Below are 26724 nucleotides of genomic sequence, written 5' to 3'. Positions count from 1 at the left end.
CTCGCATCGGAGATGCGACCTGGAGCAAGACGCTTAAACTTAGCCTAAAACAGAAGTATTGTCTCACAGTACGGACTGTGCGGGGAGTAAACGGATGTTCCGCCCGAAGCATCTAACACAGCACGGGACCCGGAGTAGGGACTCAATGCACAGCCACTAACACTATTTGTGACGTAGCAATGCCGACCCCGTGGTGGCCAATGCGCACTTCAGCGGGTCAGAGGATGGATGGATGGGGTGTGTGAAGTAGACCAGATTCTACCGGGCGGAAGCCCACTTGCATTTCAAAGCCCTTTTGGTGTGCAGTGCGCTGGCCGAATCGCCTGGCGGCAGAGAATCCCGTCCGCCTGCAGTAAGCGCCCTGTAAGTCAGTCTGTCTGTCTGCTCATCCACTGCCCCGTGAGGATGCCGAGGCCAGAGGAAAAGGTGCCGTGTGTGACGCTTCGGCGCGGCCCGTGAGCTGGGCTGCGCCCCCGCCCCCGGTCCCGGGAGCGCTGGCCCGGAGCCGGGCCCTCAGGGACCCACGTGAGGAGCTGGGATCGGAGCGGGGCAGGGTCGGCAGGATGGAGGACCTCAGGGGGCTGAGCCTCGAAAACAAACAGGCTTGTGTGGGACACCCGTACCCAGCAGCGACTCCACCTCGGTGTGGACAGAGCCAGAACCACAAAAGAGCCTCTTGGCTTGCCCTGGGGCCACCCGGGGGAGGCCTCGAGGCTGAGCAGATCGGCAAGGAGAGGTCCCACTTCCCCAAATAAGCCTCTTCCGGTGTCACAACAGGCCTTGGGTCACCTCCTTCCGCTGAGCAACAAAAGCAAAGCACAATTTCTGCCTCTGCTGCTTTCCTTTCCTGTCACCACTTGCTCTGTCCTTCCCAGGACACAGCCCTGATCCGCCCCCGCTGACTTTCTGTGTCAGCAGCTTTGCCCGCTTCCTGACCCGAACCCCTGAACCCCGGGGACCCCCTTTTCCCTGGTAGCACAGGCCGACCTGGGCCACCCCAGGCCCAGGCTCGTGAACTGCCAGCAGGAAGCAATAAAAGGCACAGTCCAAGCGCCTGGTGGGACCGTATTTTCCAAACTCAAGAGCAGGACTCAGTCCCCGGCTGGGACATGTGCCTTTCTAAGGACTTTTGGACAAGAGGCGTGAAAGCCGGCCCGTGGCAGCACGCGTGGCTGCCAGCCACGTACCTCCTGGGCAGTCATCTCCGCTGGGGGATGTCTGCCCAGGTGCCACCTGCACTCGCCATCGACGCGTGGCGGTGGCCATCATCCGTTGCTCCTGCTCAGGGTCTGCCAGGGGGAGCGGGCGCAGACCGTCCCGCCAGGAACGCCCCTCCCCGATCTCCCTGAGGGCCCTGCTCTGCTGAGGCTTTGTGAGGGGTTCTGACTCCTCCGGGTGTTTTAAAAAACGTTGTGTCTTTGAAAAACATCAATCCAGTCACTTAAGTATATCCAGTAAATATGGCAGTGGCCTGTTGCACGTGTCAGGGACTGTGCGGTGTCCTGCCAGAGAGAAAATGGGAAAAATGTCACTGCCACGCATGCCTGTGAGTCCCCGCTGTGGGCATGACATTATGAAGTGCTCAGGAGAGCGTTCACTGACTGAACACGCGGTCTCTACCCTTCCACGCTCAGCTGTGGAATAGAAGTAGTCGTGGTATCAGAGAGAGGCCTCGGGTTCCCATCGTGCCGCCGCCCCCCTTGCAGGCTGTGTGGTCCCGAGCAAGGTCATTGGTCAGCTCCCTGCTGCTCGCCTCTCAGCCGGGAAGTCATCACGCCTGCCCGGGAGGCGGGTGAGGGGTGAAGGCGGGCAGGCTGCTGGTGTGGCACAGCAGGTGCTGAGAAAAGACCTCCTTCCTTCCTCTCTCCCTTGAGGAGCCCAGAGGCTGGCCGCTCTGAACAGGCTCTGCCATAGCGCACACACACCGGAGGCGGCTATTCGGGCTCAGCCGGCTGTGCACAGCGCGCCCAGGCCGCCTTCTGCGGTTTGCTGGCTCTGGGCGGGGCCGAACGTGCTCACCAGCATCATGGGGGCCGCTGGCCGGTTTCCTTCCTGCCGGTTCCTCCTGTCCTCCACCCAACCCACCTTGCAGGGAGTATATTTCAGGGCCTTCATCAGCCACACAAGGCTGGAACACAGAAAGAGCCAGCGGGCAGGTCACCAGTGACCTCTCCCCGCCCCCCAGGGAGCCCGGGGCAGGTGCTTGGTCACAGCAGGCGGGCTGACCGGGGAGAGGCAGGACTCCCCACAGCCTTCCCCTGTGAGCGGACACGCCATGCGGGGACGTTTCCGGCGGGTGATCCTCCCCCGAACCCAGGCTGGCGGCCCAGAGCCAAGGGCCCTGAGGGTAAAAAAATTCAAAAAGCAAAACCCACCTCTGAGGAACTTGCCGTCTCCCTTGGGCTCTCAGAGGCAAAGCTGGGGCCTCCCCAGACCCCAGGGAGGCAGGCAGACTCATTACCGATACTTTAGCTACTGCATTTTGGGTCTCTTTGTTACAGCAGCCCAACATTTACTCTAACTGATGTGGTTTTATGTGTGATAATAGCCATGATCAAAAATAAAAATAAAATAAAGAAGAGGTGGAAGTTGAAGCAGAACTTTCTTAGACGTGTGACCCGTGGGCTTTGTCTGATGCAAGTCACCTCAGTTATGGCCACTGGGTAGGACGTCACCCTCAGGAGTCACACTGCAGTTGACACAGTGCTTGCCCTCCGCCGCCAAAGGACGTCAAGTGACATAATTCGAGGGCACCAGACTTCAGGTCAGAAGGCCCCAGGCCTCGTCCTACTTTTGCTTTTCCTGCCTCACGTGAGTTTCTTGATCTCTCTGCATTTAAATTTCCTCCCCTATCAGATAAAGATGAGGGGACCAGCCTTCAGAGTCGAGGTGAGGTGAGGCTGGGCACACAACAGACGCTCACGGCCGCTTCCCGCCAGCCCCACCCAGGACAGCCGTGCGACGCTTGGAGTGCCCGCCTCGCCCCTGCTGTCTCTGTGCCACCAGCCCTTCGAAGACAAGCACCTGGGGGTCCATCAGCTCACACCAAGGGGCCTGCAATTTTTGTTTTAGTTTTTATCTATCGATTTGAGAGAGAGAAACAGCAATTTGTTGTTCCCTTATGGATGGATTCATTGGTTGATTCTTGTATGTGCCTGGCCCGGGATGGAACCCGCCACCCCGGTGTACAGAGACAGCGCTCTAACCCATTGAGCTACCCAGCCAGGGGGCGGGGCCTGCAATTTGATGAGCACAGAAAGGGGGCCCAGAGCAATGCTGGCACGGTCGCTGGGGGTCTTTGGACAGCAGGGCGCCCCGTGAAACCGGCAGGGAGCAGAGCCTGCGGCACCTGGGAAACCCAGCAGTGGGCTCCGAGCGTGGTCCGAGTGCTGAAGTCACGGTCAGGGCCTCTGGGCTCTCGGCGCGGCTGCGGGGTGAGCGGTGCCTGGGCCAGGGCGGCCGGGCAGTGTGAGCTCGGGGCAGCCCCGCGGTAGGGGCTCCGGCCTCCGCCAGGGACCCTGGAAGGCCTCTTCGTTGGGCAGCCCGGGGCCGACAGCGACGTGAACTGGGACCACGTATCAGGAGGAGGAAGCTCCCTTAACAAATCAGGGACGATTAGACGCTGTCTGGCAGGGAGAGACAGCCCAGGTCCAAATCCCACAGCAAACATTCCTGGGCACCAGCCTCCAGCCCCTGGGGACGGGTGTTGTGCCCCGGGACGCAAACACCTCAGCCCAACCTGCGGCCCAGCCCTTGGCCCCACCCTCCCCCTGCGCCTCCTCTCGGGCAGCAAGGCCCCAACCATGCACGTTCCTCCGCTCCTCTGGACCCCGCTGGACCCCTGGAGGCCGCGCTCCAGCCCCCTGCCCCTTCCCAACCGTTGCCCCAGCCCAGGACAGCTTTAGTCTGGCCGCTCTGCCAGCTGTGCCAGTTCGTGAATGTCAGAGCGCGGGTCTGGCTTCTGCTCCGGCGTCCCGGTGCTGAAATCCATCTGTGCCCTTGGGTGTGTTGGTAATTTGTTTCTTATTATTGCCGAGTAACGCTTTTTAAGACTTTTATTTATTTATTTTTTAAGAGAGGGGAAGGGAGGCAGAAGGAGAGGGAGGGAAACGTCAGCGTGAGAGAGAAACATCCATCGATTGCCTCTCACACACACCCCAACCAGGGACCAAACCTGCAACCCCAGCGTGTGCCCTGACCAGGAATCAAACCTGTGACCTTTCGCTTTACCAGATGACGCCTAACCTACTGAGCCACACCCGTCAGGGCCTGAGTATCATCTTACTATACAAATAAGCCGCAGTGTGTTAATCTGTTCGTTGGTATTTGGGTTCTTCCCAGTCTTGTATTCTTACGAGTAAAGCTCAGGCAAATACTTGTGAACACATCTTTGAATGGATTCTATCCACTTATTTCTCTGGGGAGCGTACCGGGCTGGGGGGTCGCGGGGTCCCGGAGCTGACTCTCAGAGTTGTAAGAAAAGGAAGAAAGTCAGTCTCCCAACCGCCAGGTGAAGAGGGCAGCCGGTCAGCAAACCTCTAAAGCGGATGACGGTGCGCTTACCGACCTCGGCGTTCTCGGTGCCCCTGTCCTGCGCACCCGACTGCTCTGTCCTCTCCCCGCTTTTCCACTTTTACGGAAATGTATGAAAACACACAAACCCACGGAGACCGGAGCCAGGAACCCCGTGGGGCCCGCACTCAGTTTCAATGACCATCAGCACGTGCCCAGTCTCCCCCCTCGGTTCTCCCAACCATTTTCCGTTCCTGGGATATTTTGAAGCAAACCCCAGACCTCCCATAATTTTCGCTTATGGATGCTTCAGTGTATGTTTGGGACAGACACGCACTTGCGTGTATAACGGAAGTGCGGTGCTGCTGTCCCGCATCAGAAAGGGAACCCGGGCTCCTCAGGGCCTCTGTGTCCCAATTCCGCAGGTCTCAGCCACCCCCGCATTTGCTCCAGGGCCTCCCAAAGGCCTGCACGTGAACCTTGTTAATACGTCTCTTAGGTCTCTTTCAACGGATAACGCTTCCTTCTTTCTCTTTCCTTCTGTTTTTAATGTCACTTTGTTGGCGAACCCAGCTCCTTTGATCTCTAGAAAGTTTCCCCACACCAGGCCTTGCTGATTAAGCGCTCACGGGTCATCCAAGGGCTGTGCGCTGCGTAAACTGGGAGTTAGAACCGGGGGCTCGATTAGACAATGGTTTAGTTGATCTATTTTTGTATTTTTGCAAATATCACAACACAGGAGGCCCGGAGTGCTCCTTATTGTATCGTATCAGGTGTGTAATGTCTCGCTCCCCACTTTGAAAGATGCTGAGGCTGATAGGCTCTCCTCCCTCTGCCCCCCCAGGGCTCTGCTTGCTTCCTGCTGGACCCCAGGCCCCCTCCACCAGCCCACCCCCAGCCCACCGGACCCACCCTGCGAAGGCTGCCGTACCCCCACCCCTCAGACGGGCTTCTGTCGGCGGCTGCAGCAGTGTATCTCGAGGCCTAACCGCGGAGAGCGAGATGAGCGCTCCTGCCTGTCCTGCCGCCGTGCCGCCGCCCGAGTGTGTGGACTACAATCTCCGCACCTCCACGCTGGAAACTACCTGGAGAGCAGGGCGGTTCAGCTCTGGGAGAGCGGGGTGCTGCGGCCGCTCCCCCAGGGCCCCGGCCTGAGCTCGGCCGCGCGCGGCTGCCGAACGCGCTCCACCTGGACCCACTCAGCCTCCAGCGCTCTCTCCGCTGATGCCAAAGCAGCTCCTTCAGAGATTTTTCCTCTAAGTCCTAGGCCCAGGCTTTGCAATAAACGCAGAGGAGAGGCCCCAAGGGGGTGTGGCATGCTCAAGGGTTTCTGCTTTTATTTTTTCCTCTCTGTTTTAGTTTTAACTGTGGCAAAACACACACATGCTATGAAACTCCTCTCTTACCCATCTTTAAGCGTGCAGCTCTGTCGTGTTAACTGCACACGGCTGTGCCGCAGGCAGACGGAGTGACTCCGTCCTGCAGGAGGGAAACTCCGTGCGCCCCCTCCCCCCGGCCCGTCCCGTCCTACTCCTGCCTCCGTGCTCCTGATGGGGCCAGGCGCCCCGCATCCCCAGAGGTGGCAGCCTGGGGAGTCTGTGCTGTCACGGCTGGCTTCTCTCGCTCCACACAACGCCCTCAGGGTTCACACAGGTCGCCTGAGACAGGATTTCCTTTTAAAGGCTGAATAATGTTCCCTGGCAGACTCGCAACACATCGTCTTTATCCACATTCTCATTGATGGACACGCAGGCAGGTTCATTGTTCCAAGTCTTATGTCAGCGCATTATGAATGCGCTTGGAGGGAATTTCTGGATACGGTGTGAGGTTGAGGTCTACCTCCCGGCTCCCGCACGCGGCGCCCAGTTTCCGAACACCGCGGCAGGGAGCGCCCTTGCCCCGTTTGGGGCCCTGGAGCCCTGCGGAAGGCCACCCAGCCCTGTACCCAGAGGTTTGTGCCCGGGCGCTGCTCTGTCCCCTGGCCTGTCTGTGGGTCTCTCTCAGACCGGAAGCCCCCAGCTTTGATTACTGGGCGTTGTTGTACCTTCTGAGTCCAGGAAGTGTGAGGCCTCCAACTTTGTTCTTTTTCAAGATTTGTGTGTGTGTGTGTGTGTGTGTGTGTGTGTGTGTGGCAATTTTGGGTCCCCTGAGACGTCATAGGCACTTTAGAACTTTTGTTCTATTTCTGAAAAGAAACAAGCCCTAGAGATTGTCAAAGGGGCGGCGTTTGCTCTGTAGACAGCTTTGGACGGCATGGACATTTTGGCAACATTGAGCCCGCTGGTGCGTGGGCGCATAATCTTTCCATTGATCTGTGTCTTCTTTGGTTTCTTTTGGTGATGTTTTGCTGTTTTCGGTGTATAGGTCTTCCACCTGCTCGGTTAAGTTTAGTCCGAAGTATTTCATTCTCTTTGATGCGACTCTAAGTGAGAGTGTTATTTTACACCTTGGATTGTTCATTGTTAGTGTGCAGAAAAGCAACTGCTTTATGTGCGTTGCCTGTATATCCTGTAACTTTGCTGCATTTTATTTATTTATTAGTTCTCACAGTTGGGGGGGGGAAGCCTTTATGGTTTCCTACATATCCGAAATCTCACCGGCAAAGATAACTTTCCTGCTTTCCAATCTGGATGCCTTGTATTGCTTTTTCCTTCCTCAGTGCTCTGGCCAGAATGTTCAGCACTATCGTGAAAACATGTGGAAAAATGGACAATTTGCCTTCTTCCTGATATTGGAGGAAAAGCTTTAAGCTGTGTGTTATTGAATATGCTGTTCACTGTGTGCTTTATGTAGTTTACCTTTTGCAATATTGAGCTCTTGACCAGGTAGCTCAGTTAGTTAGAGCATCATCCCCACACGCCAAAGTTGCAGATTTTATCCCCAGTCGGAACACATGCAAGAATCAACCAAAGAGGCATCGGTAAGTGGAACAACAAATCTATGTCTCTCTCTCCCCCTGCTCTTTCTCTCCCCGCCGCCCCCCACCAAAATCAATAAGCAATGTACGGGGTTCTTGAACTAATTTTGAAACGTAAAATTTGGGCGGGCACCAGCAGTCACTCGAGATGACAGCCCAGGGTCCCCGACAGGCAACGGGAGATCTGTGTGCGCGTGTTTTCTAGATGTGGCTTCACGGAGACACAGGGGACCACGCCGTCTTGGGTGCTCTGCCAGCTCCGCCCTGGGTTCCCAATGTGCTGCCTGAACAGCCTGACCCTCCTGTGTGCCCATAGGTCATTTGCCGCAGGTGGCCCTTTAAAACCCAGCCTGGCAGGGCCCACGTGGGGTTTCAATGGGCCAGCTGCTATCCTGAATGGGGGACACGGTTCTCGCGTCTGTGGAGGCAGAAGAACGTGGAGAGTGAATGGCCGCCACTTTCCTTCCTGCCACCAAGAGGCCGGAGTGTCTCAGGGTCTCTCAGTTGGGAGGCCTCTTCCTTCCCGGCTTGAAGGAGAGGCCACGGGAGGAAAAGCAACCCGGGCAGGACAGCGTGCTGTGAGCGGAAGCCAGGCCGGCAGCCAGTGCGCAGCTGTGGGGCGCAGCCACAGAGACCAAGACGGGTCACCCGGAGTGCCCTGGGGGGCTGCGTCTCGGTGTTTTAAGTGAGGAGCTGACTTGGGTTAGAAGGAAGGGGAAGCTTCATTCCCTCCCTTGCCTACTGCTTCCTCAGGGAGAACGTGGGAGAGAACCAGGCACCTGCTGAGCAGGTGCTCTTGCCCCCGGGGCAGAGAGACAAGCCCCCACGGCGTCACTGTGATGTGAGGCCGAGGGACGCCCGGGGGTGAGGGGGACGGCGGCGGGCGTAGCACAGGGCCCACGGCCACCATCCTTAGCGTCACCACAGCCGGCCTGACAGCCTGAAGTGCTTGCCCGCCACCCACATTGCCCTCCTGGCCTGCCGGCCCCACGGCAAGCGTGACTGGGTGTGAGGCTGCAGAGACGCCCCAGGCAGACAGACAGACAGACAGACAGACCCTAGACACAGAGCCCCAGAGAGAGAGAACTCGCAGAGCCTTGAACGCACAGCTGCAGAAAGAAAACAAAAACGTCAAGGGAACGGAGTGTTCCGCCTCACTGAGCTTCCTGTTGATAAGCCTCTGGGCGGCGGGGCGAGGTCTGGAGTTCTAGAAGGGGGTGGGGGGCAAGGGGCCTGGGGCGGGGGCTGCTGGCCGCCTGTACAGGCACAGCCACTCAGGAGCCAGGTCCCCATTCCCTCACGTGCCCTGGGCGGCCATGGTCAGGGACCGCTTTCTGCCACCGATGTGCCCAGCTTCACAGAAAAACAGGATGTTAGCCTTCAGATCTAGGAAGCCATGAGATACAAACCCCTTCCCTACCCCCCCCCCCCCCGTTGCCCCACGCCCACCACCGCCACCCACGCCATCCCCCCGCCCAGCAGCCCCCTGCGTGACCTCGTCGGGGCGTGCGAGCCTCTGCTCCACCGCCAGCAGGGCTGCGCGAGGTCAGCTCCAGGGCTTTGCCCACTTTGTGCTGGTTTTAGATTTACGGTCACGCTGACGAGGAGTCCGTACCACATCCTCGGGGGACGGATGAGGATTAGCATCAAAGAAGGAACTAAGAATGGTGAACCCACTGCGCCCTTTAGAGAGCACACGGGGCAGTGTGGGTCCCCGAGCCCCCGGCGCCCAGCGGGCCCCTTCGCCCGCACGGTCTCTGAGGCAAAGCGCTGTCTCGTCTCCTCCGCTGCTCATTCCCAGCCCACCTCTGTCTCTCTGTTGCTGTTTAAAAGCCCCCACCCTGTGCAACGAAGGAAACAGAAACAGAAAATACAAACCAGAAGCAACTCTGTCTGCGTTCAATTAGCTTCAAAAATGCAAATATCATCTATTTTTACGGAGGCGAATACCGAGCAGAACGTGTTCCCAGACACGCGAGGAGCCAAGAGGGCAGGGCTGCAGGCCGAACGCCTGCTCCACGGGCTACGAGGGTCCCGTGGGAGCGGCCGGTCTGCAGTGACCCCCAGCAACGCTCATGCCCCTCCCCGCCCCAAGCTCGCGGGCCTCCCAGCCTGAGCCCGCCCGCGCGTCCCCACCGAGCCGCTAGGCCAGCTTCCTCTCCCCGTTGCCCCCAGCCCTTCCCTGAACCCTCTGCTCCGGTCAGGACCCAGCACAGCCAGTTGTACATCTAGCACGTAGTTCACCTTGTGATTCAAACGTTCGAGGGCCTGTCATTTATCGATTGCCTTTTCAAATAAATGACACGATGGTAGGAGAGAGAGCCCTTTCTTTGTGGGCCCAGGAAAGAGTATTAGATACGCCAAGAAGGGAAAATCTTCAAAAGCCTCAAACACGACCCCAGGTGGGAAAGCAGAAGGGGGGAATGAAGACGTCTGTGTGGAACTGACAAGGGTGCGCTCCACAACCGCAGCCCCGCGGCGAGGTGACGCGGTGCGGGGAGGGCTGGCCAACTGCCCGCAGGTGGGAGCAGCTGGGGAAGGGGTTCAAGTCCTGTCCGTCCCCAAGCTAGTTCTTGGCAAGGGGAATAGTGCCCCCCACCGTGGGCTTAGACTCTTCTGGGTTTGCCACTTTCCCGGAGCTGAAAAAAGGCCCTGGCCCCAGGGTCTGGGGGTCGCCCCCTGCTGGCCTGGGTGGGGCCCCGGCCTTGGCCTTCTCTTCAGACCTCCCTGGGCCGGTCTGATTCACGCAGGACCGGCACACGCTCAGGTGTGCTGTGCCACTCGCTTTTCTGGGCTGGAAAAGGCTCGCGCTTCCTTGGGGCTGCGGCTCACTCCCACTCCTGAACCCAGGGTGTGCCTCGCAAGGGGAGGGGCGTCTCTGGGCCACCCCCTTTGGTTTTTTCATCACCCTTATCTCTTCTCCTTGGTGACTGACTGGTGTACCTCCTGACCAGGCCCTCCCCACCTCCAGCCGTCCCAGGAAGCCCCCCGGCGGCGGCCCTCTCTCAGCTGTGGGCACCAGCCTCTTCCGCGGGGACCCGGCCAAGTGCCTTCTCCTCCCTCCCTCCCTCCCTCCCTCCCTCCCTCCCTCCCTCCCTCCCTCTCTCCCTCCCTCTCTCCCTTCCTCCCTTCCTTCCTTCCTTTTTCTTTCTTTCTAAATTGCAGCTCTCCTCTAGAGTTTACTGCAACCACGGAAACAACACAAAGACGTTTATATAAGGGAAGGTTTCAGTCGCCTTCCCTTCCTGTCTCCATCCTCTATCGGCCCAGCAGACTGGGACTGGGCTCTCTCTCTGCTTGTTGCCCCCTCGGTCACCAGTGCCGCCAGGCCCCCCAGCCCATCCTGTGGGTCTCCCGGGGTGGGGTGGGGTGGGGTGGGGTGGGAAGAACAGGCGACAAAGGGACTGGGTAGGGAGTCGTCTGGAATCAAAGAACTGGAAGGCTCGATTCTTATCCCCCGCCCCAAGTTTGGTTCTTAACTTCGTAATTTGAACAAATTTTAAACGTTGAGGAAAGTCGTAAGATTCGTACAAAGAGCTAACTCCATGGACCCTTCTCCCAGGATTACTTAGTGGCTATTCTAATAGTTTTTGTTGTTGTTGTTTTGTTTTGCCAATTACTCAATCATTTCTCTTTTCCCCCCAGCTTTCTTGAGGTATAGCTGACAAATAAACGTGCCGGATGGAGCACGCCCTGTGAGGACTGATATACGGCCACATCACGCGTCATTCCTGCACTACAACCTGGAATCGAAGAAGCCAGCCCGGACGCGCGGCGGGCCCGGTCGTCGTGTGGCTCTCGTCTCTGGCCTACCACCCCCTCCGCCTGCCTGACCTCTCTGACCTCGCGCTTGTGGAGATTACAGAGCAGTCACGCCGAGGACTGCCTTCCCCCGTGGCGCCCGGCGTTTCCGGGCACCGTGAGGGGCCGGGGCACCGCGGGAGCCCCCCCCCCCGCCCCCGCGTTTCCATCCCTAAACACAGAGCCATGCCAAGCCTGGCGCGTCCCTTCCTGAGGTTTCAGCGCTGTCCCTCAGTGCCCGTCGCTTGCGGTGGACGGAGCCGTTTTACTTTGTTTTTGCCACCCCCCCAGGATTCAGGGCCGACATACTACGTACATGTTCTAACGTTAGAATTTGTAGTCGTGAAAGAAGACTTGCTTCTTGCTCTTACTTTGGAAGGCGGGCGGGGAGCAGCACAGCGCGAGCGCCCGCCGAGAGCCGGTGGGAGCGCGGGGCAGCCCTGCTGGACCGCGAAGGGAGCCGCCGCCCGGCCAAGGCGGGGCCTCCTCTCCCACTGGAGGCCCGGGGAGGGGGGGTCTGGGGCTGTCGGCACCGTGGGCCGCCCACCCGCCCGGGAGCTGCCCCTGCGGGCTGTTCGGCGCTGGCCTCTGCTCGCTGCCTGGCTGGTTCTGACTACCAGGGGCTGGGAAGAGGGGCAGGGAGGCCAGCCAGACCCCCAGAGTGGGAGGGGCTGCGCCCCGGGGACACTTTCCCTTCCCTTTGGGCTGTCAGCCCCCACAGCCCACAGAGCCGGGAGTCACAATCTCGGGGGACCCCGCAAAAAATGGGTGTTTACTAGAGGTGTTATCTCTGATCTGGCTTCCAGGGATCTCCTGGGGGGCAGGAGGGGGAGGGAAGGCGAACGTGGCCCCACGCCTTCCCACGGCTGCTGAACCTGAGCTTGGGCCAGGGCCCCCTCCCCCCATTTCCTCTCCTCACCGCCCCAGGAAGCCTCTGCCTGGGCGGGCACTGGGCGGCGGCAGCCTGGCCTGGGTACCCAGGCTCAGGGCGCACCTGTCAGCCGCCCGGGAGGGCAGCGATGCTATCGGGGCCTAACGGTTTCCTCTGCGGAGGCACTTCCGCTCTCCTGTTGGTGACGCCAGAAACCTGGGCCGGGGCTGCCCGACTCCGAGCACCAGGGAGGGCCCCGCGGAGGCAGCCAGGGCTGGAGGCAGGGGCCACACCAGCTCCATCCTGCGCCTCCGTGAGAAAAAGGGAAACAAACCGCAAGCTCAGGCGCGTACCGTCGGGCTCCAGGAGAACCCCCTTCCCGGGCCCCTCCACCCGCGCTCGCCCCGCTGCAGGCAGCCGGGTGGCTGGACTGGGTGGCGGTGGAGGCGGGGCTCGCCAGTCGTTCCTGGGGGCAGAGCCCAGAGTGCCCAGCTCTTAATACAAGAAATATCAGACCCCCATTCATTTGAGCTTGTACGTGGGGCTAAGTATTCCAAAAAGCTGCTCTTTTCAGAGCCTCTACTGAACTGCATAGTGAGGGAAACAGGGATCAGAGAGGTCAGGCCTCTCGCCTGAGGAAACACAGCCGGGGAGCTGACTCCAGGCAGTTCTTTGTAGCCCCAGCCTCTCCCAGCCCCGCACCCGCCCTCCCCCGGCCCCATCCCCACCCTCTGGCCCTGGGGTGGCTCCCCCTTTGTGTGCCTGTGGTGGGGGGCGGGCTCAGGGCTTGGGGATGGGGGGGCACCAGGGTGCTGCAGGACCAGCAGAGGCTGCCACACACGAGGGTCAGAAGGCGGGTCCCTGCCTCCTCCCTGCCGGGGCTGGTGGCCAGCCTGGGAACGGGAAGCAGAGAAAGAGGCCGCTCCAGATTCCAGGCCGAACCCCTCCCGCGCACACAGCCTTGTTCTTCAGCCTCTTTGCAGCCCGTGTTGGCCGGGATGGCCCAGGGGGAGGGAGGCTGGGCTGGGCCTCCTGGGACTCCGAGAGCCAGAGCCAGGATGGCACCCTTCCTCCCTTGCGCAGGGACAGAGAAGAGGCTCTTCGGCCAGCGGCTGGTGGGGGCTGAAATTCCATCAGAACTGAACGCATCAGTCAAGGAAAGGAGAAGAGGTTTACTACTGCAGGGAGCTTACTTAGAGAGCTCTGCTTGGGATACCTTGTTTTTTATCTCCTCCTCCTCTTCCTCCTCCTCCCGACTGCAGATGAGAGATAGACAGGTTGATTGTGGAGACCGGGAGGTAGGGAAGTGAAGGGATGAGAGGGGCAAGGGTCCTGGCCCTCCCGCAGTCAGGGAGCGCGTGCGCCGCGGCTCCGGGCCAGGAGTCGGCTCAGGCAGCGGTGGGCGGGCCGCGCCCTCCGGCCGGGACCCCCGGGAAACCAGGTAGGACATGAGAGTAATAAAGGGGGAGAAGGAGAGAGGGCTGGGAAGGCAGCGGCAAAGGAGGGGAGATCAAAGAAGGGAGGAACAACTCTAACCCTAAGGGAGGAAAAGGAAGAAGGCGCGTTAAAGGAGGGAGAGGTTAAGGGGGGCTGAGGCCGGGGCAAAGGCCAGGGTCCCGGACACACTTCTTGAGAGAGACGCGCCAGGCGGCTGTGCCATCCCATGTTTGGGCACATGGACGGAGCGAGGTGGCTCCCTCGCTCGGTCCTGCCCTGGGAGGGGACAGTATCTGTTTAGATTTGTGTCTAAATTTAAACCCTGATGGCTGGCCTCCCTCCCCTGCTCCTCCTCCTCCCCCTCCCTCTGCACCTCCTCCTCCCCCTGCTCCTCCCCCCCCTTCCCCCTCCCCCTCCCTCCTGTCCTCGCCCGGAGGCCGGCTGTCCTGCAGCAACCGGCCGGCGCCCACTCGCCCTGCGCTGGCCGCAGCCTGGGACCAGGCGGGCAGGAAGCAGGGACAGCAGCACCGTGAGCCCGGGCGGAGGCGCGGAGTGGCACCTGGGGGACATGGAGGTACGGCCTGGCGGGCGCGGGTGGGCGGGAGGGGCCCGGCAGCTGCCCTCCGCGCAGGGGAGCGGGGCGCGTGGGCCGCCCCGTGGCTGCCTGGGAGAAGGGCGATGCCCGCCGGCCTGGGCAACCTGGGGCCACGCGCCTCCCCCCTGAGAGGCCCCTGGGGCAGGTCGGGAGTGGGGGTGGGGAGGAGGGCGGCAAAGGGCCGGTGGGGGGGCCTTCTAGGGTCCAGGCACTTGGGAGAGGGACTTGCATGCTGAGGACAAAACGGCCGGGCACAGCCAACTCTGGGAACGGGCACTCTGGGAGCCCAGCCCTCCCTCCAGGAAGCAGAAGCCCCTGTGTCTGGAGCCGGGCACCGGAGGGGAAGCGGGGCCGGCAGCTCCCCTTCCGCCAGGGGCTGGAACTGTTCACGGCCCGGGGGTCCCCCTGCGTCCTGAGTCCCGCGGGCTCTCATACCTTTCACAACTCTCGGCAAAGCTCCCCTTGTGGGCGGGTAGCACTATTTCTGATAAAACTTTGCACTCCTTGCTTGTCCCTGGGTGTACGGGGTGTGCTGGCCGTATCTGTGGGGGGCACCCGGGCGAGCCCGCCCCCCCGCCCCCGCGCCACCCTGCTTCTTGGGCCGGGATTTTTCTGGTACCGTTCCAACCTCGGGGGCTTGGAAACCCCCCTGCACGGAGGAGCAGCTGGGTGTCCCTCTGCCCCCGCCCCCACCCTGTTCCGCGTCTTGAGGCTTCCCAAGGTTTCTCCCTTGAAACTGAGACCTGACATTTACCCCTAAGTCCATCTGAGCAGGGCCTGGGGGTTTTGAAAAGAAGAAAAGAGAAAGTACACATGCTCGATGGTTTCTCAGGTGATTCCCGTCCTCTTCAAAAAGAGAACCCAGGCGGCGGTCACCTCTGGCAGGTTCCTGCCGCCTCGCCCCGCTCCGGTCTCTACCCTGGAGCCCTGGTTGGCGTGAAGGTAGCCCCTGGGTGGCCCACGGCTCTGTGGCTTCTCCATGGGGCCACAGGCCGGTCCCGGGCAGACGTCCTGCGTTCAGACACCCAGCCCAACCAGCTGTCTCCAAGGGACAGGGCTTGCCTTCGGGAGGCTGGGGGACGGCAAGGTCCACCAGAGTCTCAGAGGGACCCTCCAGAGACCCTTTGGTACATCAGGGAACCTGAGGCAGATTGGGGGCGGGGGCTGGAGGAGGTGCCGCTCAGCCACACTCAGCAGATGGTGTTCGCGCGTCACTCGAGGGCCTCCTGCTTGGAGCACCCGGCCTCCCTCTGGGCGGGAGCCTGAGACGCCCGCGGCCCGGCCTGGGGAAGGCTCCCGGGAGGGGGCCCCTCTGCTGGGAGAGTGCAGGGGCCTCCGGCTCTGGGCCAGGGCGCAGCCTGACCTGGCACCTGTCTGGTCTCACGCGGAAATGCACAGGGCAAGCGCGGGGCAGGGCTCGGCTTCCAGGCTCCCCGCTGCTGGCGGGCCCCGCGTGGTGGGAATCTTGTTCTCGGGGGTCCGGGGGCTCCGCCTCACAGGCCGGTTCTTCTCCCCGGGTTGCGACTGTCACCTGAGCTACTTCCTGTGTGTGCGTTGGGTGAGGGGCGGGGAGGAGAAGGCTGTCCAGCCGGCACAGCAACTCGCGCGTGCGCAGGAAGTGGTGGGGGGCCTGCCCTGTCAGGGCGCCCGAGCCCGCCCCAGGGCCCTGCGGCGTGGGCGCAGCGGCAGCTTTTGAAATTGCTTTGCCGGAACGCCGGAGCGTAGAACAGCCACGGTGAGCGCCGGTAAAGGAAGGAAAGAGGACACCAAGAGGCCTGAGAAGTGACGGCTCTCGGCCAGGAAGTAAACTTCTCATGGTGGGGTTTGGGAATTCCTGGACGGCCTCGGGCTGTGACGCTCTGGGAGCTGCAAAACCCACTCAGAGACACGAAGGGGCCGCGAACTCTGGGGAGAAACTGAGTCGTACTGTTTCCCAGTGTTAGGAACCCAAACCAGACCAAGGGGCTCACTCAGCACTCCTTTCCCAGAGCCCACGGACCCACTGGGGGTCTTTGGGAAATCTTTTCTTTTTTTCTTAGGTCCCTGTGATCATTACACTATTGACTACATTGCCACCCCCACAAACCCCTCCCTCCCGCAGGGGAAACGAGACCGACGCTACCCTGTCCCATGGGGAATTCTCACATGTGTTCAGGGCCAGGCGGGTGACCGGCCAGCCCCTAAGTCCTCCAGCGTTGCAGAATCATAAGAAAGAAACCTTGAGGGAAGGGTGGGCGGCGGGGAGGAGGCGCTGGAGCGTCCGGGGGAGCAGGCGGGGACTGGGGAGGAAGGGAGGACGCAGTGGGAGAGGAGAGAGTGTGCAGTGACGTGGAGGCCCCAGGGCCTTCGAGGACAGTGGGCGCTGGCCCGGCCGGGAGCGGGCGCTGGCCCCCGCACCTTCTGGAAGAAAGGGCTACTTCTCCGTGCAACGTCCCCTTGCCTAACTGTGCCCCAAAGGGGTGGCTTTTTCTAATTCAGACAGAGGCCAGCGGGGGCCCTCCAAGGCCGGGCAGCGGGTAACCTGGACTCAGCTCCTTGGGGAGCCGCTGCGAGGAGTTGAGTAAAAGGGGACCGCGGTGGAGCAAGACTGATGTGGCAGAAAGGCCAGTTCACAGAGCGGGCGAGGGGACCAGGCGGAGCTGCTCCTCCGGGAGCCCAGGCATGTTCTGGCTTCGGGAGCGAGCGCCAGGGTGGGGCGCTGGGGCAGCCAAGGCCAGGCGCCGTCGGGGAGCTCAGGCCTGACCGCTCCGCAGCGCACCCCAGGGAGTTCTCAGGACTCGAGGAGACCGTGGGCGCGGCGCTCACGGCTCTGGAAGCCTCTCGTGGGCAGGCCAGCTCGCGGGTCGTCGGTTCTCCGGACGTCAGTCGGCGCAGTGCGTGGAATGCAGCCGTGTGATTTCCCAAGGAGGGTCTGCGTGACAGATGAATGAACAAACAGGGAGCTCCTTCAGACAGGAAGCCGCCCGGGCGTCCTGGGACCCCCGGCCCCCTCAGGGCACTGTGTTCAGACCAGTTAGAGGGCCCAGCAGCACGGCCTGCCTGCCTGGCCCTTCCTGGGAGGTTCCCCGGGGACAGCAGCCTCGTCACATGTACCTACGGCCTGGTGGGCTCTCAGGAAGTGCCTGTTAAGTGAGTAAGGGAGTGACCGTAGGTGAGAGAAAGCGGATTTGTTTTTAAAAGCCAGTTTAGATATGTTGGTTTTGATGGTCCCAAGCAGAAAAATCCACGGGAAATACAGGCAGTTGGACCCCCCTCGAGGGGAGACGGTGGGGGAGCTGCTCTGGGCAGGAACCGGAAGAGAGAAGCGTGTGGTAAAGGAAGAGAGGGAGACGCGGGTGCTGGGCTGACAAACACTCTCAGTTCCTTAAACGTGAATTGCAGTCACTCCCAAAGAGCCTGCGCCTGCCTGCACACGGCCTAACTCCTGTGCCTTCGTCTGCCAACAACACAGCCCACGTGGGAAAGAAAGAGTCCCCTGGTTAGGCGAACTGCGCAGGATGAGGGATGTAGCGGGTGAAAGTTAAACTTTGTTGCCGTCGTTCAAACAACGAATTTCTAATTCCAAAGCAGAACGTTAGCGAGCCCTCTACTCTGAGGGATCTCCAAGTCCTTTCCAGACTGTATTTGTCATCCGTCCATTCATTCCGTGTTTACTGAGCACTGATTCCCTGCCAGCTTTTGTATTTTAAATGCCACTGAGAAATTATTGGGCTTTCATACCTTTTCATCCTCAGACTCGGTGTCACTGCTGAGAGCAAGAGAGAGGGGAGAGGGACATGCATCCCTACATATGATGTGTTCATTTTTACCTTATTAAATGTTTCACTCTCGGACACGGCCTTTGCTGTTCCGGGCCCCACGCTCTCGCGGAGCCACGGCTGCTGGCTGGAGCCCACGGGTCATGATTGGGGCGGTCAGGCCCCCCCACATCCCCGTCTGGCTCCCAGGCACCCTGCGGGACCCTCAAAGTGGTGCTGGCTTCCACGCAGCAGACACTCCCACCGGCTGACGCCGTGACAGGGGGGTTGGGAAGCCCTATCACTGGAGGCCCGTGGGCACGTTTCTGGGAGGGACACAGGTTTCAGGGCCTGAGCCCCTTGCGGCATGTGCGGCGAGGCAGCCAGAGCCTGGCCGGTGCGTTGGGGGCCCGTGGGAACCTGAGCGCGGGCGGCTCAGCAGCGCCGTAATCTTATCAAAGAGAAAGCCTTTGATTCCAGAGAAACTCCAGGCAGCGCTGCCTCCCTCCAGGAATAGCTGTGGGGCTGCAGAGCCCGTGTGACCAGGCGCGGGACTCACCCGCGGGGGGCGGCTCCGGGCTCCGGGCAGAGGGAGGAGAAAGCACCGAGATGCAGCAGGGGCTGCCTGGGGACAGGGGCACGTCAGGCCTTCGGAAAAGCTTGACTGTGGCTCTCCGCGGGGACGCATGCAGCCCAAGCCCTGAGAAGTAAGGTTTTCAGTTGCGGCCTCCGGGGTGTTCTGTGGGCATCTGCCTCTCTCTGTGCGGAAGAGGGCGCAGGGCTCAGCACAGGGACTTCGTCGCTGCTGTGGCCACTGCGGCCCCGGGCCCCTCCCCCGCCCCAGCCTGATCAGAGGGGACGCTGCCCTCGTAACCCTGTCTTTTCATCAGTGAGCTCCCGACCTTTTCCCTTGTGGGTTCCTGGGCACCCGTCTCCCGGGAATTGGGGGGAATGGCCGCTGAGCCCCTGAGGCGCACCTGTAATGTCTCGCGGGGACGGGTCACGTTATATTCTCAGGGCAGGGGCTCCCCGGGAGAGCGGAGGTGGGCATGCAGGCCCCCGCCCCTGGGAGAGCCGCTCCCTCACGGTGGCATGGGCCCCCAGGCTGCGGCCTCTGGGAAGCCCCAGACATCCAGCGGCGTGTCCGCTCGGCCAGGCAGCGAGGCGTCTGCGCTGCCCGCTGTGCCCAGACCCCGGTTTTGAAGCCGCTTGCATGGCATCGAGGCCACGCTCCTGGGCTGACCCTCTGGGTATCAGTCACAACCCTTCCCCAGGCTGGATCGGTGACAACTCACGGGATACCACACACTAGCTTTTCAGTTCTGCAGACACGCACCCAGGACCTCCAGCCTGCCAGGCCCTGGGGGCACAACGATGGACATGTCACCCTGCCGGTCCGGGAAGGACTCCGGTTTAGCAGGCCAGGGCAGGTCAGGGGTCGCGCTCACCTGGCCGAGGCGGGGCCGGGGGGCGGGCTCCCTGCAGAGAGGGCTCGTGGAGGGGTGAGCAGGAGAGGAGCATTCCAGGAGAGGAATGACGTGAAGGGCACCGTGCGGCCTGGGGCGGGGGAGGGGCCGTGCGCAGCTCCCTCCCGGAGGGCAGAGCACGACCCAGGCATCCGGAGCGCAGCGACCAGGCGCACGTACGGAGAAATGAACGTTGCGTCCACGGTCCACTGCCGTAAGAGGAGCTCTCTTCTATTCGGGGAAACAAGACAGACACGCACGTGGCAGGACATGAGAAACACAAAGGGTATCTTGATAAGCGCGCAGGTAGGTGAGAGTTCCACGTCAGCCTCTCATGGCAGCGAGAGAAAGTGCACGTCCCCTGCTGGGGACTCCCCCACAGCTCCCGTGGCCCCCGCGGTCCAGCCCCGGGATGTGGGGCGCTCCGCCCGGCCGGCGCCTGCGGGCAGCTGCTGAGGAACCCGTGGAGACACGCCCCGGGCCCCGAGCGGGTGCCTGCGGTCCGGCTCCGCAGCCACCCCCTCGGCCCAGGTGCTGCTCCCTGAAGAGAAGCCCCCGGGAATGACCCACACACCGACCTCGCCTCTTCCCACCCACACCTGGGCCCGTGGTCCCCTCGCTCCCAGGCACTGTGCACCCCCGGCGGAGAAACTGCTCGGGAGACCACTCCCCGGCGCGGAGGGGCACAGACACGGAAGGACTGCGTGCAGAACAACGCGGTTGTCTCGCTCAAGGCTGAGAGGGGTCCGTCGGAATCGGCCTAATTGCGCAAATGAGGACGGGGGGCCGTGGCCAGGCGGGTCCGTGGGTTGTAGCACCGTCGGAGACACTGAAAGGCTGAGGGTTCGATCCCTGGTCAGGGCACGTACCGACGTCACAGGCTTGATCCCCGGCCAGGGTGCGTACGGGACGCAGCCGATCGATGTCTCTCTCACGTTGATTCTTCTCTCTCTTTCTCGCCCTGTCTCTAAAATCAATAAACATATCCCCGGGTGAGGGTTGTTTTTTTTTTTTTAAACCAAGGACAGGTGACTGTAACAGGTCCGGCCGGGGTGTCGCCATGACGCTCCATCGCTGACACAGCTGGGTTGTTGCTCCCTCAGCCTACACGTCCCTCGCGGGCTGGCTGGAGGCTCTGTTCCGCGTGGCCGTGGTCCCCTCTGCGGGACCCAGGAGACAGAGCCTGCGCCCTGTGCAGCGTTGGTGCCATCACGGCAGAGGAGAGGGAAGCTCTGGAGGCCATGGCTGGGGCCCAGAGGGGGTCAGACCGAGCCACACGCTCCACTCAGCCACAGGGAAGAGGAAGTCAGTCCGGCCGGTGCCGCGGGACCGCAGCTGGAGCACCATTGGCGTCCTGGGGGAGCCTTAGGAGACCCCTCCGAGCCCCCGATCTGGGAGCTGCAGCTGGAGGGTGGACCGTGACTTTCAGGCTGAGGGAGCGGGTGCGTGGCTGGGCCTCTGGGGGCTCACTCGCTGGCTGCCTGCACCATGCGCGGTTGGAGGGTCCAAAAGCCGTTGTAGTGTTTTCGGTGACTTCTGTGGCTCTTCGTGCTTAGGGGCGTGATTAGGAAGGGCAGGCAGGATGGAGGGGAAGTCCCAGGCGCAGATCTGCCCCATTTCTGTAGGAAAGGTATCAGCGAACCACGAACAGAAGCCATGAGGGCCTTTCGGTTTACGGGACAACGCTCCGACCACCTGAGCCACACTGGCCGGGGCGCAACACACCCCCTGCACAAAGGCCCCGCACAGCTTTGGCAGAAGCAGCAAGACGTGGGAGCAGGGAGCTCAGGCCCGGGAGCCGGCAGCTGGGGTCGCCCCCTGACTTTGCCGATGACGAGCCCGTGACCCCACTGGGCCCTGGTTTCCCGTCCGTGCGATGGAAATAACAACAGTATCTACACGGCTGGGTTGCCGTGAGGATCCAGCGAGCTCATGTTTGTGCACAGCGCGTAGAACAAAGCCTGGCACATGCGAGGCGGTAGGGTTGTTGGTAGAATAAGTAGGTTTTTCAGTCACCGAGAGGAGAGCACCCTCCCTTGCTGTGGGTGCCGCTCAGACGGGGACGCGGGGTGGACAAGGGCATGTCTGGAGCTCTTTTTCGGCCTGGGCTGCGTGGGGCGGGCATGGTCGGAGCGCTCGTGTGCAGAGCTCTGCTCGTACAGCCTGCGGCTCCTCCCAGGGGTGGTCCGGGGGGCAGTGCTGGGACCGGGCCCACCTGGGTCCAGAGGGAACCTGGGAAAGGGGAGTCTGGGCTGCGGAACAGCAAAGCCGAGCGGTAGCTCCCAGGCAGCCAAGGCCTGGCTCAACCCGTGCACTTCTGAGAAAGGGAGGGAGGAGAAGAGACGCCTGCGTGGTGGGTGGCTTCTCCCTGGTGGGGCCCAAGGATTTTGTGGGGAGGTGAACTCAGCAGGTTGCGCCGCCTTGCCCACGGGTAGCTCCGGGCACTTGGGACCGCGGGACTTCGCTGAGGGGAGTCTCCGGGGGCGGCCCCGGGGTTCTGTCCTCGGCCGTGGCTTGCTGAACATTTTTGTTAATGACTTGGTTGAGAAATAGAAAGACTCCAGATGACCCACAGCTGGGATAATTAATACACTACATGACATGTTCAAGTTCAAGTGATTTGTATAGGAGGGCGTGCTGGGCCAAAACCAACATTGTGAAATTAAACAGGGATGAACGTGGAGTCTGAGGCTCAGCCTTCAGAAGGTGTCCCGCGCCCGCGTCGGGCAGGCCCGGTTCGGACGTGCACAGCCACTGGGCGGATGTTCCACAAGTGTGTATCGGACCCACCGCATGGATCCTCGGAGGAAGCCAGAGAGGGAGAGGGCATCTCCATAGCTGAAGGGTCAGTGGCCGTGGCGGGTGACTTGACGTCTCCAAAGAAACACGGGGCACGGGGCAGCCTGGGCGCTGCGCAGGCGGCAGCTCAGAGGCAGGAAGGACCAAGAAGCTGCGGGGTGAACGGAGGGAGGGGCCCCGGTCGTTGGCCAGGGGCGCCACGGGGATGGAGCTGGGACAGAAGGAGGCCTGTGTGACTGCATTTTCAGTCTGGAGCTGTGGGAAGAAGAGTGTTGATCATTTGGGACGGGGAGGGGCCAAGTTTCGGATGCGGCACAGGCAGGACCTCCCGGCTTGTGGGCCCAGAACTGGAGACTGGGGAGCGCTGCCCTGGGACGCGGTCCCCGTCCAAGGCCGCGGCGGTGACAGGCGACTGGAGGGACAGAAGGCAGGGGAGGACGATGCTACCGACGCCTCCGGCGTTGCGGAAACCCAGGACAACTAAGGACAGTGAAGGAGCCCTTAGGGTTACATGCAAAGGGTTGGGCGTTCAACCACAAATTTCACATAAACTAACGCTTTCCTGAAGAAGAAGGAGAAGGCAAAAGAGAGAGAAAGAGAGAGAGAAAGAAAGGAAGAAAGAAGGAAAGAGAGAGAGAGAGAAAGGAAGGAAGAAAGGAAGAATGAAAAGAAGGGAAAAAAGGAAGGAAGGAAGGAAGAGAGAGAGAAAGGCATAATCTCAGGCTTTGTCTCTACACCCCACACACATGGGACTGGGGTTTTCTCTCCTGCCCACGTGTGGCCCCCCAGGACCGCCTGGTGGGGTCTCCCGGGTCCCTGTCCCCAAACTCTCCTTCTAGCTCCAGCTGCAGGGCCTCTGGGAGATGGGCCTGGCCTCCAGCCGCCACCTGGAGGCAGGACCTCAGCCCAGGGGGAGAGGACAGAGGGAGGGGGGCAGGGTTATCAGCCCAGCATGTAAAGGTCTTTTAAGAGCTGTTTTTGGCGATCCGGCCAGGGGGCCCCATGAGACCCTCCGCAGGCCCACGGCCGCACAGTCGGGAGGGGCGTCTGAACAGGCACGTTCTTAGTGTTCTGGGCATTCGCTCTAGTTTTAAAATATCAACATATGATTCAGCGAAGAGTAAGCATTGTAAGGTAACATTGTAAAAATGTATCATCCTGACACAACAGCTATTTTCTTTCTTGCTCACTTCTGACCCTCAGGTTTATCCCCTTTAGTTAAGACAAAAAAAAAAAAAAACACAAAACCTGGAAGAAAAAGGCAGTTCCACTCCGTGTAACGACTTCTATTTCTCTGTGTCCTTACGATTTGGGGCCACATGCGTAATTCCCACACAACTGCAATCCTAATACGCACGCAGCTCTGCACACCAACCTCCCCGCTGGCTGTGGCCTTCGCGTCCGCGTCCTTGCGGTTCACAGCCGTGTTTTCATTTTGCATGTCTGCATGACACTCTGTTATACAGTTACGCGTATACCACGATTTTCTTTCTTTTTTAAAAAATATTTTATTGATTGATTTTTAGAGAGAGGGGAAGGAGAGAGAGGGAAGCATCGATTGGGGGTGTTCCCGCAGGGATGCGCCCGCCGGTGCGTCTGCGTGAGCCCCGACCGGGAGCCGCACCTGCACCCTCGGTGCCCCGAGCGGCGCTCTCGCCGGCTCAGCGCCCGGCCCTGAGCACTGCACCACAGTTTTCTTCATTGTTTTTCTATTTTGGTCCATGGCTTTTGTTTCCACTTTCTCCTTATTAAAAATAACTTCGCTATAAACAGCCCATGAGGTTGGTCTTTTTTTTTTTTTTCCTCCTTCTTCTTGTGAATTATCCCTTTGGCAGCAATTCCCAGGAGGGGAATTATTAGGCCAAGGGATCTGGATGTGTTCACGGCCCTCAGCGAGGGCTGCCAAGGCGGCCTGGGCCTTCCGGCCTCCCTTCCGTGGAGGCTCGCCTCGCCTGGCGGGCGCGCGGGACAGATGTGCCCGGAAGGGAACGTGAGGTGACAGCCGCCCTGCAGCCCGATCCCCCCAGGGCCCAGCTGTGGGTCCTCCTCCCCCAGCAGCAGGTTGGGGGGCGGGCAGGAAAAGGGTGTGGACACCCTGGGAAATGAAGCAATCATCTGGTACTTCCTGCGGGAGCCGATGCAGATGGGGAAATGACATGGCGGGGCACGGGGCAGAGTGAGCCTGGGGACACCAGGAGCCACCCCCCACCCCTGCAGTGGAGGCGGACCCCCGGGTGGTGGCCGTGGCCGCGGGGGAGCCAGGGCTGGGCGCGCGTCCTGGGTCATGAGCAGGAGCAGCCTGGGTTAGGAAGGAGAGGCGGTCGCTGTTCCCTGCGCCCGCTGGTTCTGTGCTGGCAACTCTAGACACGGGAGGGGATAAATGTGGACCCGCGAGCAGGGACTTTGCCGCGCAGGGAGGGAGCGGGAGAGTGACAGGTGACCACAGTGGAGCAAGCGTCCACTGTACCCGGGCTCAGCCCCAGGCGGGGGAGACCTCGGGGGCCGGCCTGGAAGCTGCGTCTGTCCACAAGCACCGGGCCGCCTTTGGCCAGCGAGATGACGGGGCGTTAAAGCTCGTGAAAGCTACCTCCTGGTGCCTCCACGCGCTTTGTTCTCAGAGCAACAGGGGCGAGGGGCGCGGTGGGGGGAGCGGTGATGCGATTGGATTTCCCTTCAGAAAGTGTGCAGTGGCTGCACTCAGAGGATGGTCTGGAGAGGCGTGTCCTGGAGACACCGGGGGACCCTCAGGACTAAAGGCCAGGCGGGCCGGGCTGCAGGGGCGGGGCCTGGGGCTGCGGGTGCGGGGGAGTGTGACAGGCGCACCCTTTCTCGGAGGCTGCGTGCTTTCTTCCTGAGGCCCCGCTGGGGACTAAGGGAAGGGGCAGCGTGGCTGGGGGGCCTGTGTTCGGGGGGTGGGGATGCCCAGGCGTGGCCACAGCATCTACAGGGCAGCAGAGCTGGGCCTCGGCGTCTCACCCGCAAGCTCCTGTGCAAGCATCCTGGGATGCAGCTCCTGTGCGTCCCAGGCACCTGTGCAGGTGCATCGTGAGCGTGAGTGCGGGGGGCGCTGGGGGAAGCCAAGCGTCGCTGGAAGGAGCCAGGCACCGCCGTGCGGGAGGCTGGGGCTCTGGACCAGACCCCACGGCTCGCCGCTGCGGGGTCCCGCCTCGGCGGCACGGGACCCGGGCCCTCCCCGGGCGGTGCTTCCATCCGTGCCAGACTTCTTGGGAGGATTAAGTGAGATAAGGTTCCCGTCGAGGGCCTGGAAAAGGAATAAAGGGCTCCCCAGATGCAAGGCGTTGTCGCCCCTGTGTTTCGGAAAACACAGCAGACTATCTGGCCATGACTCGGTCCCTCGAAGAGAAGTGGGAGCTCCGGAGCCCGGGCGTGTGGGGTGGGGGCCGCAGGGCCTGTTTCCTCCTCTGGCCGCGGCTTCCCTTTGAGGCCCAGAGCGGCTGCTGAGGCCAGGCCGGGCCGGCCCGTGCACCCCGCTCAGAGGCCAAGGCCTGTTTGAAGCCGCAAAGAGGAAATCGGTGTTGGGCGAGCAGGACTTCCTGGCTCTCTAGTGTTCAGGTCTGGCCTGACCCCCAGGGGCCCACCAGGGGGGCCCTGCCCCGCCCCTGCAGCCGGGGGCCTGACTGTTCCAGCCACAGTCAAGGGAAACATCCAGGGGCTGGAGAGGCTCCCCGGCTACCCCGTAAAATGTTTCAGTTTCAGAAGCAGAGCAGGGAGGGCAGAGGCCCACCGGCCGCCCAGCCCGGGCTCCAGGCAGAGGGGAACGAGGTGCTCTCACCTGACCCCAGGCCGTGGACTTGAGCGCCCGTGGGGCGGTGGGGCGAGGGGACATGGGGCAGCTCCCCAGGCTGGCTCGGCGGCACCTCAGGGTGCCGGGGCTGCCGTAACAAAGCGCCGCAGGTGCGAGGGCTTAAGCCGCAGCAGCGCCTTCCCTCACGGCTCCGCCGGCGAGACGCCCCAGATCAGGGCGCCCGTCGGCGGGGCTGGCGTCCCCTCCTGCCGTCCAGAAGGGCATCTCCAGAGGGTCTCCCCTATGTCCTAGTCTCCGCGGCCGATGAGGATTCCGGGGGTGGGGAGTCAGGGCCCCCCAGGACCTCATTTTAACTGAATCTCCTCTTCACAGAGCAGCTCCCCAAATACAGCCTCGTTCAGAGGTGTGGGGGTGAGGACATCGGCGTACCTGGGGGACGCAGTCTGGCGAACAGCAGGCCCCCAGACCCGGAGCCTCACGTCCAGCCGTGGGCGAGAACAGGGAGCGCCTGCCGTGCGCTCTGTGCCTGGCCACTTCTGTCACGCTGTCCCTGGGCCACGTCCCAGAAAGAGCTCCTGGGCAGCGGGCACGTGCCACCAGCAGGGGCAGGCTTCCTGCGTGGCTGTCCTCGCTGGCCTCACTGTCCCTGCGCCCCTCACCCCAGGTGCAGCCCCCCTCCTGCCTCCTGGGTAGATAAACTCAGGTCCCCTGTCCTGCCCGCCCAGAGCGCAGCGCCACGGGCCGCAACCACGGCGTTTCCCGGCCGGTCTGATCTCCTCTGGGCCCCTCTGTCCTGGAGGCTGTGGCTCCGGCCTATCCCCCT

At 61.6% G+C, this 26724-nt stretch overlaps 1 protein-coding gene across 1 annotated transcript in view; it reads left to right on the top strand.

The window, feature by feature from the left end:
* Nucleotides 1-13947: 13947 nt before the first annotated feature.
* The window catches only part of RCSD1 (RCSD domain containing 1), a gene marked incomplete at its 5' end in the record, with an annotated part of 36807 nt that continues 24030 nt past the window's right edge, over nt 13948-26724 (top strand). Inside the window, one exon of the mRNA XM_054587602.1 lies at nt 13948-14112. Within this exon, the coding sequence (XP_054443577.1) occupies nt 13948-14112 (165 nt within the window). The remainder of the gene's footprint in view (nt 14113-26724) is intronic.

This window comes from Pteronotus mesoamericanus, unplaced genomic scaffold (assembly GCF_021234165.1).
Source record: "Pteronotus mesoamericanus isolate MK-2021 breed Mesoamerican mustached bat unplaced genomic scaffold, CSHL_Meso_final scaffold_1186, whole genome shotgun sequence".
NCBI classification, from domain to species: Eukaryota; Metazoa; Chordata; class Mammalia; order Chiroptera; family Mormoopidae; genus Pteronotus; species Pteronotus mesoamericanus.
Note: the sequence above shows the minus strand (reverse complement) of the source record. Positions and strands in the feature narration are given on the sequence as shown.